Source organism: Priapulus caudatus, unplaced genomic scaffold (genome assembly GCF_000485595.1).
Source record: "Priapulus caudatus unplaced genomic scaffold, Priapulus_caudatus-5.0.1 Scaffold642, whole genome shotgun sequence".
Classification (NCBI taxonomy): domain Eukaryota; kingdom Metazoa; phylum Priapulida; class Priapulimorpha; order Priapulimorphida; family Priapulidae; genus Priapulus; species Priapulus caudatus.
In genome coordinates, this window is record NW_014577703.1 from 119,483 (window position 1) to 132,529 (window position 13,047).

General features: G+C 41.7%; 2 protein-coding genes across 3 annotated transcripts; one reads left to right on the forward strand and one right to left on the reverse strand.

The window, feature by feature from the left end:
• Positions 1-799: 799 nt before the first annotated feature.
• LOC106812395 (serine/threonine/tyrosine-interacting protein-like) lies at positions 800-8,308 on the forward strand. Of its 2 annotated transcripts, none has more exons than XM_014816266.1 (10): positions 800-912; positions 3,616-3,648; positions 4,459-4,610; positions 5,168-5,228; positions 5,422-5,458; positions 5,663-5,702; positions 5,866-5,916; positions 6,303-6,375; positions 6,732-6,795; positions 7,066-8,308. In XM_014816266.1, the coding sequence occupies exons 1-10, from the start codon at positions 865-867 to the stop codon at positions 7,131-7,133; spliced, it is 627 nt and encodes a 208-aa protein (XP_014671752.1). In that variant the 5' UTR covers positions 800-864; the 3' UTR covers positions 7,134-8,308. The 2 variants fall into 2 exon arrangements, with proteins under 2 accessions (XP_014671752.1, XP_014671751.1); XM_014816265.1 differs by having other exon boundaries at positions 822-1,270.
• Positions 8,309-10,978: 2,670 nt separating this feature from the next.
• LOC106812386 (kinesin-like protein KIF16B) lies at positions 10,979-12,978 on the reverse strand. The gene has a single exon (XM_014816256.1). The coding sequence runs from the start codon at positions 12,976-12,978 to the stop codon at positions 12,205-12,207; it is 774 nt and encodes a 257-aa protein (XP_014671742.1). The 3' UTR covers positions 10,979-12,204.
• Between the last annotated feature and the right edge of the window lie 69 nt (positions 12,979-13,047).

Here is a 13,047-nt window from a genome sequence, read left to right on the forward strand (position 1 = left end):
ACTATTATTAATTTGTTACTTGACAACAACAATGTTTTTGTCCACACCAACACAACCCGCCCACCCCTCCACATGCGGAAATACATAGTTCCCCCTGACTGGCTGGAGTCAGTTGGTCCATTGCATGCCCCATGGGTCGGTCTATAGCCCAGCGGCAGTTAATGTAAGCGGCTATAGTACTAGAGCTAGGTGTACCGGTACCATAATTATGTACTTGGTATTAAAACCAATGTCATTTACATCAATATAAATATAATATTATATCAATATAATAGGTTAGGGTTATGGTTAGGGTTAGGGTTAGGGTTAGAATTAGGGTTAGGGTTAGGGTTAGGTACATTGGTTTTATTGGGACCCATGTTCTCTATCCTTGGGCCGCCGTGGGACCCTGGCTACAGGCTACATATGTGTTTTAACTGCTATCGTGGCTTTTTCATTCATTTTGTATATTATTTCCCAACAAGGTCCTTTTAATCGTTTAAACCACAGGTCAATCATACAAAACTTTAGCCATAATTTATCAAAACATTTTTGAATATCTCCAAAGAACATTGAATTTGATGGATTGAAGATCTAAATAGATGCACGCATGGAAGTCGCCATGTCACTGTGCCGCAGAAAGAAACTTAAAATTTTGTACATATTTCATCTACGTGAAAACAAATCATTTTAAACAATTACCTGAACATAGCTAACCCTACTGCTGTATTTTATCTATTATTTTAGAAGTACTAAGTCTAAAATATTTTATTAATTCCTTTTTAGACCAATAATAAATCGTCAATTTGCTGCCGATGTAAACAAACGGACATCACATCAGTTTGGACGTAACATAGACTTCTTTCATACACGACTTCTTCATACATGAAGACTTCTTTCTATATCTATCGTTTGGAGCACAGGAGCGGTGAAGTAGGGATCGGGGAAGTGCATTGAGTACACTATAACTCATTGTATAATATACTGCGATTATAATTACTGCTACAACCGCCTATAAATCAAAACGTATCAAATACATTCATGTGCGTGACAAGAGAATGTACAATGACAACAGTGTTGCGTACACAAACGTGAAACGCATGAAACGTCATGAAAAGTCTAGTAGTAGTATTATTATCTGTGACATGAAAAGCAATCCATTATTCGAATGAGTAATGCTTGTTAGGCCTAATAAGCATTGTCAATTAGTGAATTACGACGTGACCCTGATGATACTGATATGGAGGATTTTGAGTTTCCACAAATACCAGCCACAAACAATGCAGAAGTGGTAAGCTTCTCGTAGCTGTGACCGAGTTCTTGCCAGTGTTGTAATCGAGTCCGCACCCCCTGAGTCCGAGTCCGAGTCCGCACCCCCCGAGTCCGAGTCCGAGTCCGCGCCACCCGAGTCCGAGTCCGAGTCCGCGCCACCCGAGTCCGAGTCCGAGTCCGAGTCCACACCACCCGAGTCTGAGTCCGAATCCAGTTTTGATAAAAAAAAGGGGGGCACAGACCGACAAGGCCACTCACTTCTATGTATGTGTTTGTTCAAAAATGGGGGGTGCCTCCTGCCCCCTGGATCTGTCACTTGTTTGCATGAAATAGAAAGTACAGTAAAACTTGCATAAGTCGACACTTTTGGGATCAGCATATTTGTGTCGACTTAAGCTGTGGACACACTACGCGATTTTTCATGCGATCGAGCCGGCCGGCTTAGTCGGGCGACGCTGTGGACACACTACGCCACTGAGTCGGGCGACTCTGTGGATTTTCAGCACACTGATTGGCTGATGAATTGTACAATCGGCCGGCTCGATCACAGACCCGGGCACACCAGGCGATTGCAGCCAGCCGGCTCAAATAATTATCAAACATGTTTGAATCGGGCGACTCTGCCGGCCGACTCGAAAATCGACCGCGACTCACTGGACACACTACGCGATTTTTCATGCGATCGAGCCGGCCGGCTCGGTCGGCCGGCTCGATTGCATGAAAAATTGCCTAGTGTGTCCACCCCTTTAGGAAAATGACGACTTACGCGTAAGTCATCATTTTGTCGATTTATACAATGTATGTAATGCGCGCGTATACACTGTATTAGCTGCAGTGTTGTAGTCGAGTCCGCACCCCCCCGAGTCCGAGTCTGAGTCTGAGTCATTGCACTCTGAGGCCAAGACCGAGACCGAGACCAAGGAAAACGGTCTCGAGGCCGGTCTCGAGGCCAAGACCGGCCTCGAGACCTACAACACTGGTTCTTGCGTTCCTAAACTTATCTCTACTCGTGTATGCCTTTGCTCCTGCTACTGGCTACAGCCTATATAGCGATACAAAAATAATAACAGTGCTAGGGTAGAGCAGATGAATCTGCAGTGTTGTGGGCCAAGCTGTAGCTCATGATACTATCAAAAATTATGCTATCCGGCAAGGTAAAGGTCTGGAATTGAGCTGGCTACCCTAAAAGTAAAATCAAACAGCTCGCTGTAATTTGGCTAGATTTTGCTGTTTATCGAAGACAAACAAACCAAAATATCCAGCTTTGTCTTAATTGCATAGCAACAGTCTTAGTGCACTCTGCATCCCATCATGGTTCGTAAAGCCATGTAGGTGGAGCAGGGGCGTAAATCCCGAGGTGGATGGGGGGATGCATCCCCCCTGCTCTTAAAGGAGAGATGGCCTGTGATTCCCCCTGAGATTAAAAAAAAAACAGTAAAAAAAGAATAGCCAAAAAGTATGGTTGCAAACATACAAAAACACGTGAAATTGTGAGAAATTGCAATTCTTACCTGTGTTTTAATACATGTATTATTACTATAGTAACCTAACTGTGTACGCTCTCTGAAAAGTCATGAAAAGTGTTTTGAATCCTAACTTGTAGGGTTGAGTCTAGGGTTGAGATAGTGTCATCAGACATGAGAATATGGCCCACAGTATGCCTCAGATTGCAGGAAAATGGCTTAAATATTTCAACATTTTCTGAGGGGGGAGCATGCCCCCAGACCCCCCTAGCACTGCCATGCCTACGGCACGCGGGCCTGCCTGCGGCAGCCAAGGTTAATTTCGCCCCCGGCTATCGCCGATCATCCCCCCCACTCCTCGGTACGGATTTACGCCCCTGAGCTGGAGTAAAGGGCTGCATAGGTAGAGCTATTGTAAGCTATGCTATATTAAATTGACAATATTCTATTGGTAAATCGAAAAAGTCATCCAGTTTCGTGAAAGATGTATGATTTTACACAATGAGATCAGTTTCTTAGCGAGTGCAGTGTTAGATCAATAACCCGTGCCCTATAAATTTTTACGGTCTGGCGACATTATGTAGACCTTCCATGTAGATACATTTCCATTAGGCAGAATCGTCAATGTTTAATATGGAAATGGATTTGATGCTATAAAATATCATTAGCTTATAAATATTTATAGTGTACAGTTGGTTGCTCTAGCTCAAAATTGCTACATGATCAGTATAACTGGTACTATGGAACATCTGCTGGAATGCCCCCTATTACCAGAGCCCTGGAGACCTTGAGGGTTTCATCACCGTGACAGGTCCTGTGTGCTACAGTGGCTAGACTGAGTGTAGTGTAATGACCCGAGAAAAAGAAGACTGATACTAATTCAGGGTTTATTTTGCTTCAGTATTGGTCGTACGAGATGCGCAGGGACATGCAGGTGAGTAAGGTGTTTCTGGGTGACAGTGAACCATGAATTATAGAACTTTACCATACATTATTAGTATACTTAAAAATACATGTCTCCTAAAAATCTGCAACTATCAAGTACTAAAAGTAGACCTGTCTCAAAAGCTTTTATATTCTAGAACATATGTTCTGGAATATTCCATTGAAATCTAGATTTGTATTATCGAGTATAACCTTGTAGTTGTAGTAGACAGTAGAGCATCCAAATCCATAAAAATTGTATTTTTGAGGTTATAAGTTTTATAACTACCTTTTATTACTATATGTTATGATATATTCTAGATTGAAATAGGCTTAAAATCAGTATGCTATTAAATATATCTCTTTAACTTTTAATTGGTCAAATGGCACTCGCTACATCCATATTGCTATTAGTTTGACTTACTTATCACGTACAAACTGCAAAATTTGTTCCTACATCGAACTAGTCCAGTTCAACCCCAGGCCAGATGTGCACGGGATTGCAGCGTACAGACGCAAAATACCTAATCGGGCTAAGTTAGCACGTGTAGACTGCATTTGCTTGCTCAGGTGCAACTTGCGTGGTTATAAAGTGCCAACAGGGACAGCCATGCATAATTGTTGGGTATCCACATCAAATCCACGTGGGGTAATACAGTACTTAGATCTGTGCCATGTAGAGGCTGTCCAGGCCTCCTCTTCACGCATGTCCATGCATAATTGTTCTATGTTTGCATCTTGGCAGGAGGTGATACCTGGGCTGTACCTGGGTCCCTACTCAGCTGCCATGCATGATTGTTCTATGTTTGCATCTTGGCAGGAGGTGATACCTGGGCTGTACCTGGGTCCCTACTCAGCTGCCATGAAGAGTAAAAAGGAGAAGCTCCTTCAACACGCCATTACGCACATCGTGTGCATACGACAAAACATCGAAGCACATTTCGTCAAGCCAAACTTCACCGATTCCTTCAAGTACGTGCTGCGCATGAATCTTTGCTTCGGATGATGCTTTAAGGGGGGCTTATGTCGGGCTTGCGAGCCGACTCGACTGGAAGCAACTGGATTTCGAGCAACTGGAAGAGATCGGCAGCGACTAGTTGCGTCCAGTTGCCCACTGTTCTATTCCGAGCAACTAGTGGCGGCCAGTCGCAGGCAGTCGCGTCGCAGTCGACCGACCTAAGCACTGCAGTCGCAGTGAATTGCAGCCAGTTGCTTCCTGCTTCCAGTCGAGTCGGCTCGCAAGCCCGACATAAGCCCGCCTTTAGAGACGTACATGTGCTTTACTCGGGCAGCGTGTGTTTGTGTCGTGTGTTCACTTGTAAAATGAGTGGCATTGTGTGTATCTTTATGGAATCATGGTTATATACACTACAGGATGCTTTCATACAGTGTGACAGTGAATACGTTCTGCTGTTGAAATAGATATATATGTATAAGCTTACCTATCGGTTTCCTAAACCAAAAAAAATGTTTTTTAGAGTGACCTACCACACTGAAATATATTTAACTGTCAGATATGTTTCCCACAGGTACCTTGTGGTAGATATTGCAGATTCGCCGACTGACAACATAATTCAGCACTTTCCTAAGGTGAGTGATAATTTATGCTGGTAGCAGATGATCATGAGCATCCTCATTAGTTTGGTAATTAGCTTCAGTTCAAAGTGCTTTCAATATCAATGAGAGCTGATTATGTGTGAAGATGAATTTACCGGGATTAAAGAAACTGGACATTTTTGATTTCAGAATTTGAGATTATGATTTGACATGTTTTCATTTTCAGGTGAAGCAGTTTGTCGATGAGTGCTTAGATAACGATGGTAAGATTTGTATAATGATAACAATTTGTTACATTTTGGAAAGTCTCTAACATGTAGAAGCTACGTTGATATCCATCGTCTAGTATCAATGCTAATGGATCACCAGGTTAAATATGTGAACATAATGCAAATGTAGTATGTAATGTTATGTGTGGTTTTATTCCATAATTTTAACCATCAACACTAATTTTGTACCATTCTCAGGTAAAGCTCTGATTCATGGAAACGCAGGTATTTCACGAAGGTACGTTTTAAATTACGTGAAAATCAATTTATCCTCAAAGTTATTATTTTAAAAAATTGTTGTTATTATGTGAAGAATGTCAACATTTTTTCAACTTTATTTTCACTTGCTAGTGCTCTAGTTTGTATAGTAATAGCATGGTTTGTACATTTGTGCCCTGCAGCGCAGCTTTGGTCATAGCATACATAATGGAGCGTTTTGGACTGACATACAAGTAGGTTTCTCTCAAATCGATAATAGTTTCTTGATAAAGCAATGAAGGATTGTACTAAAAATTGCATTAATATTGAGTTGAATTGAAAAACTATGGAAAGTTTGCAGACTTAATTGGAAAATGCAAAATGTATTGTTGCCATTCGGCCCAATACCCTAAATTAGACGCGATCGGCATAAAATATAATAATAGGAATTTCATAGAAGGTACATTATAATTATTAGCATCCTTTTGGGAAGTTGGTGTAGGGTTAGATATTATAGGACTGCCGTGCAGTGTACCAGATTTACCCATGGTTAACTGACATAGAATCGACATATATTATGATACTAGCATGTGAAAAAAAAAACAAGTGAAACTTGCAATTAACCAACTCATTGTTGCAGAGATGCACTGCAGTATGTGCAATCCAAGAGGTTCTGCATTAATCCAAACGATGGATTTGCTAAGCAGTTACAGGTGAATTCATTTCTTAAACTTACTATGAGCAAAGTATGTTAATTATTTCAGATTTCAATGTTAATTAATAGGGTTCACAAATGTAATGTTATCCTTTACCCTCGTTAGTGCAGATATAATTAGAAAATTGAAATTAAAAATATTAAAATATATTATATTTTATTGTTAAATTTATTAAAGGTGCTCGGGTTAGCATGTGGTCGTTAAAAAATCACTAGTATTACAGGGATGAATACGCCTTAATTTTCTGGTGTCACAGTATTGAAGCAAGCTTGTCATTTGTGTAGTACTTTGTTTAGTACTTTTTGCTGTGTTATTTTTCCCCAAGTAATAATTACACCTATTTTGCTGTTTAGGAATATGAGCCTATATATAGGGCTAAGCTCACTGTAGTGAATGGACAGCCTTCCAAGCGAAAAGGTGTGCATAGTATGGTTAATTTAGTATATAGGTTCATACTCAAGGTACATTTTTGTAAGTAGAAGATAACCAAATTGTTTTAAACAGAAGAGGAATTTAACCGATTAAACATGATTAAATCTGGTTAAACATTTGCTGAAATGTTGGTCACACGCGATGCCTGACAAGGGTTTGTGTTGTGTATTAGTATGCTGCATTATAGCTGGTACCATGCAGACCTTTGTTCAACATCCCGTTACTGCCAACTCATGTTATCCGTTGTAATCGCAGGTAATTTGAAACGAACGAGAGACGAGGTGGACGACGAGGAGCAGGAAATGCACGTCGAGAATTCCTAGCGACGGCTGGTGCGCAAGTGACAGTCACTATAACAGCTCACCGTACACGTGTATGCTCACCACAACATGTTGGATTAATTCATTCACGCGTTCAGCTTCATACGTTACAATTTCCACGTTATTATGATTTTCTAATGTTGTCATTCACATAAATAACTATAGAATTGTTGAGGGAGGGATGAAGGGGTTAGGAGTAGTGTTTTCCATCCAGGCTCTTTTTGCTCTCAATTTAATTATTATTTTTAATGTGTAGCCATCATAAGAAATGATAGACGGTAGTTATGCTGTTGCGATCAAATTTTCATGCCGTTGTATCTCGACGTCTGATAGCTTATTCAAGTGTTGGGATCACAGTTTTTGTTCTGTTAGAACCACTAAGAATGAAATCACAGACAACACAGTAAGTATTTCTTTCCTTGAAATCCATTGTGTGCATTCCATCTCACACAAACAGATCGTGTTTTTAATGCTAGACAGACAGGTCTGACGTGGCTGTGCTGCACTATAAGATGGCACTCTATAAATGGAAGACAACATACTATGTAAATGAAAAGCACCAAAGCCATATTGATTGTGGAAATGGGAGAATTTTTTTGCCAAAATTGTACATACTTCTCATTTGGTAAATTGTTGGTTACGTAATATTTTCATCATCATTGATCATCATCATCATCATAGACCCTGTTTGGTGTGAGCAGGGATATATTAAACTCACAGGTTAATCTTGCATGTGGTTAAAAACACATAAAAACTATGCGAAAACAAAACCAAAAATTAAGCTAGCACAATTTAACTTGAATCTCCTGCAATACCTCAACTGCTTACCTGTAAGGGGAGATTATTTTAAACATTGGTCAGTATTGTTCGGTACCAGAAACCCACAACCATAGATATTAGATCGTACGCTGCCAGAGTACCTTCGGGCAATAAAACTAGTGATGAGCTGTGTATAGTACTGTAATTCCAAGTACAGCAGTACTGTAATTCCAATCTCACTATTAACTTGACCAATCTGTTCAGCCATATTGGAAATGCACAGTGTACAGAACTTGGTTCTAAGGTTAGAAACATGATAACATATGCAGTATGCGTAATATATAGATCTAGCATCTATGCAAGCATGTCTCGCACAGAATAAAGACCATTAAAAACGTTTGGCATTACCCTGAAAAAAATCCCAGTCTTTGGAAAATGGTTTATCTATGTTTGCTACCACAAGTTATGAGCTTTATGCAGTAGTTATGTCCAGATGTATGGACAAAACCAAAGCAAACCCATGAAATCAAGATGCACATAATTTTAATATGATTCTGCATTAAGCATGTAAGCAGGTAACGTTTAGTTTTTGAGGTTAATTGAGTTCCTTCAGTCATTTTTATACACTGTTATTGATTGTTAATGTAGCTCGTAGGGTCTATGTCCCCCAGGGTACTGCCGGAACGTACCCTGGTAACTATCTGATATGGTTAGGGTTAGGGAGTAGGCGTAGGCGACTCGATCCCTAGACTCGTTAGTGGAGTTAGCCGAGGTACGGTCCGGCATATTAGATAGTACCAGGGTACGTTCCGGCAGTACCACGGGTGACATATATAGACCCTCTCAGCATTAATGTATATCATGTGTATAACATGTGTATGAGGTAGTTAAATTACACATGTGTCCTGTTACACTGCTACACATTTGAAGTTTGCTAGTTATTATTGTAATTAATTAGGGTTATACTGACAGTGATTCACATAATAAAATAGTCCTGGAGTAAAATGCTCGTTATTGCTATGGGATGAAGTATAATTATAAAATATGTCCAGTTTTCAAACATGCCAATTCACTAGTCACCGTATTCGTTCCCTAATTAGCATATAATTACTTCTTCAATAACACAAGGAGTACAAAACTTTTAAATGGTATGATGGTATCAATTTTAAGACTCGTATGATGCTATTGTTAACAGGTTTTGAAGTTGAAGACACTAGTGTAATGCAAAAAAGACTGATAAATAACATACGAAAACAACGAAAATGTTTGGAAAGCTAAATGTAGTTTTATAGTGTATAATGATATTATGCAATATCATGTTTATGCAATTGCACATTTGAAGCCGGTAATAAGAACGTACTCAGTACAGCAATGAACATGACTGGAGCATGCAAAGTGAAGGTCACTTGCCTTTACTAAAACCTATGTGTACAAAAATAAATATCTATCTACACATCTTTCCCAGATTACACAGAACTTCGTCCAACTTTTCATTATAGGTACACTTATAGGCTAACGTGTTAGCAGATTGCCCAAAATATATCTGCGTACCTACTCTAAAGAGATTCATGCTTTTAACTTAAACACGCTGTTTTCAGATTGCTGCAGATTCCTACAGCAAACGAAATTGCAACCAAAAAATAACAAAGAATTAACAATTAAAGGTGAACCCCTTTGGAGCAATAATATTGCGCAAGTTAATATAAAAGCAGTTCCTAATGAACACCTGTACCAACAACACAATTATCAATCACGAGCATTATGAAAGGCATAAAGGGCTCTATAATAAATAACCCATGATTAAAACAAAAGGGCAAATTAGTAATGAATTCCTTTGATTCATATTAAAAACTACATGATTAAAACCCTAATACAAAGTTCCGCTAAAATAGCAGAAATGTGCAATGAATTGTTAAATTTGATCACTAGTGATATAGAGAACCAAGGAATGTGCTCGCATTGCGATGAAGATTTTGCTTTAAAAAACCAATTCCAATTCCTTGTTTCTAGCTAGACATACCATCTGGAAAAGTGAACCCTGATAAATACAATTATATACACAATCTATTCGTGATCACGTAACAACAGTGTTTTCTTATGGTCACTTTCTTGTGTCTTAATGCAAAATATATATCATCAACCAAAAATATATAATTTCCATGCGTCAAAATCCCTTGCACCGTAAACCCCACACAATTTCATTCACACACATTCGCAAGTCAATACCTTATTTACAGAGCACCTAGTTCGTGTATACAGAGAAGCTACGCAAATATTTAACAGTAAATTATTGCACGCAGCCATGTGCAATACTGATTATGATAGTGATAAAGCAACCACATAGCTATAGGCCCATACCGTTGAATGTGATCGATCTGGTGTTTTGTGGCCGTAAAACTCCGCATTATCGTGACTCAGTTTTGAGGAACACTGTTTATAAAATTATTTACAAGTGTATATATTTGTTGTTTCATGCCTCTAAAATATCAGTAAAATATTCATAATTATGTAAAATACAACCACCTCATAAAACCTTAGTAGTAAACAAAGCTGAGATTTCGTTGGGGGGGGGGGAGGCTCTAATAGCAAAAGCAGTTCAGTCCTTTGTTAACAGTCAACAAATCCATGTTTAACCCTCCTCTTGAGGGTCACAAGGTTATCAGACACTTACTCTTCGCACGTCAGCGGAAAGTAGATTTCATGTTCCTTTCAATAAAGTAATAAAAACGGTAGGTCAGCGCTGAAACAAAAAAGTTTTGCATTCGGTCCATTAGACCATGTCCTCAGAAAATGCCTGATATCTGACCTTTCCCCCTTTGACCTCCAATTTCGCGCTGGTGATGGGTTTCCTCCCCATCACACTATACATCGAATATTAAGAGCGTAGGTCGAGCCGTTGAGATTTGTGCCGCAATGCCGTATTTCCTCCTATACCTTGAGTTAAGGGGGAAATATTCCTCCTCCATTGACACATCTTGACCTTTGATCCTTGACCCCCAAATTCAACATCCCGAGTCCTTTTCGCGATCCCCCCCGACGTCCTGAATATCAAGACCGTACGTCGAGCGGTAAAGATTTGTGCCCAACTGTTAACGGACGCACGGACGGACGCACGGACGGACGGACAATCATGCGATTCTACAAGCTGCATCTGACTTCGTCATCTGAGCTAATAATTCAGAATCTTCTGTAACCTGGCACACTATAGTCAGGTCCCAGGGGGTCAGGCAGGTACGAGGAGTCCAACCAGAACATAAACGTAATGAGATAAATTGTCGAAATCTCTGCAACTAGCATAAATCTACCCAGTCGAACCGTTCAATACCTCTAGTATTCCAAGCTATACTAACCCGTAGTAGAAACCTAATAGGTTGACGTGTCTAAATTCCCCTCAACTGTAGCACAAACCTAAGCAGTTGAACCGTCCAATATCTCTACAACTGTAGTATATACATAACAGCTTGTAGTATAAACTGTCTAAACAAATCTCTAACTGTTTCCTGAACCTAACCAGTTGAACCATTGAGTATAGATTGAAATGTCTAGAATCTCTTTAACTGTAGCATAAAGCTAACCAGTTGAACCCTACAATACCTCTGCAACTATATTATAAACTTAACAGTTGGACGGTCAGAATTTTTTTTCAGAAACCAGCTGATTATTAACGGTTTAAAACATCTTCATAATTGTAGTATGAAACTACCAAGTCGAATGATCGAGCATCTCTTCAACTATAGCATTAACCAAGTCAGGTTAGCAGTCAAAACAATGGTCGGATAACTTTTCAGCTAGTCCTATGCCACGTCATCACAAACACGCCCTTCAGGAAGAATGGTAAATCTACCAACATAAGCCCGACAGGTTAGCGCGCAACCATCATGGCCAAACGTCTTCACCCAGTCCCATGTTTCGGCATCTCAAACACGCGCTTCAGGAAGAATAGGTGAATCTACCAACGCTGGGTTAACGGAAGGCCGAAGTCTTCAGCCGGTCCTATGTTGTTTCAAACATGGCCTTCTAGAAGAACGGGTCAACACGCGACGGATCGCACCGAACGTCTTTATCCGGTCCCATGTTTCGGCATCTCGAACACACCCTTCAGGAAGAATAGGTAAATCTACCAATGTCGGGTTAACGCAAGGCCGACGTCTTCAGCCAGTCCCGTACTTCGTCATCTTGAACACACCCTACAGGAGGAATGGGTGAATCTACAAACGGGTTAATGCGTGATCATCATGGCTAGACGTCTTCATCCGAAGCGAATAGAAGAACGGGTAAATCTACCAACGTTGGGTTAACGGACGACTGAACGCCTTCAGCCGGTCCCGTGCTTCGTTGTTTCAAACACGCCCTTCTTAAAGAAGGAAGAGAATTCCCACAGCGAGTGCTTGACGACGCGACCATCGGCCACGTTGAGCGGACACCCCGGCGCGGCGCCGCACACCTCCACCAGGCGGCGCAGGTACCCCTCGAGCTGCTCCCGCCGCTGCGCGACCACCCACTCCGAGCGATTGCGGAACCAGCGCTTCGGCGGGAACGGGATCCCCGCCGTCACCGAGTACGCGGCCACCATGCGCTGCCGCAGCTCTCGGAACCGGCTGTAGCGCCGGTAGACGACCCAGCTCTCGCCCCGCAGCGCCACCTGTACCTCGTACTCGTAATGAGCATCCGCGCCGTGTCCGCGCAGCACGAACGCGGGCACGGCGACCCGCAGCGGGAGGTCGTTGCCGCCGGCGACGACGTCCGCCGACGGTCGCCGGAGACTCGTCAGCGAGTCGCTGTTGTGGATTGTCGCGTACGGGTTTGCCTTTGTCGGGAGCGCGGTGCCGGCGGTGCGCGACACCAGCTGCTGCTTGAGCCGCTGTATCTCGATCTCGTGCGCACGCTTCAGCCGCGACATCTCCTGCTCGCGAGTGCGTCGCTCGCGCTCCCGCGATCGCTTGAGCGCCTTCGCTCGCCGCACCGTCTCGTCAAAGCAGCGTCGCTTCACCTCGGCCTCGACGAGTGCGTTGATCCTGCGCGAGAAGCACAAGAGCGTCAGACGATGAGGAGACAGTAAGGAGATAGGTAGCGTGAGAGACACGAGCATCAGATGAGGAGACAGTTAGCGTGAGAAACACAAGAGCATCAGATGAGGGGACAGTTAGCGTGAGAAACA

Excerpts from the sequence above, each read along its gene's own strand:
- LOC106812395 (XM_014816265.1), top strand. The coding sequence starts at position 1,220 with ATGGAGGATTTTGAGTTTCCACAAATACCAGCCACAAACAATGCAGAA. Across the intron at positions 4,611-5,167 it reads AACTTCACCGATTCCTTCAA|GTACCTTGTGGTAGATATTG; the intron begins GTACGTGCTGCG and ends TGTTTCCCACAG. Across the intron at positions 5,703-5,865 it reads AACGCAGGTATTTCACGAAG|CGCAGCTTTGGTCATAGCAT; the intron begins GTACGTTTTAAA and ends TGTGCCCTGCAG.
- LOC106812386 (XM_014816256.1), bottom strand. The coding sequence starts at position 12,978 with ATGCTCGTGTCTCTCACGCTACCTATCTCCTTACTGTCTCCTCATCGT.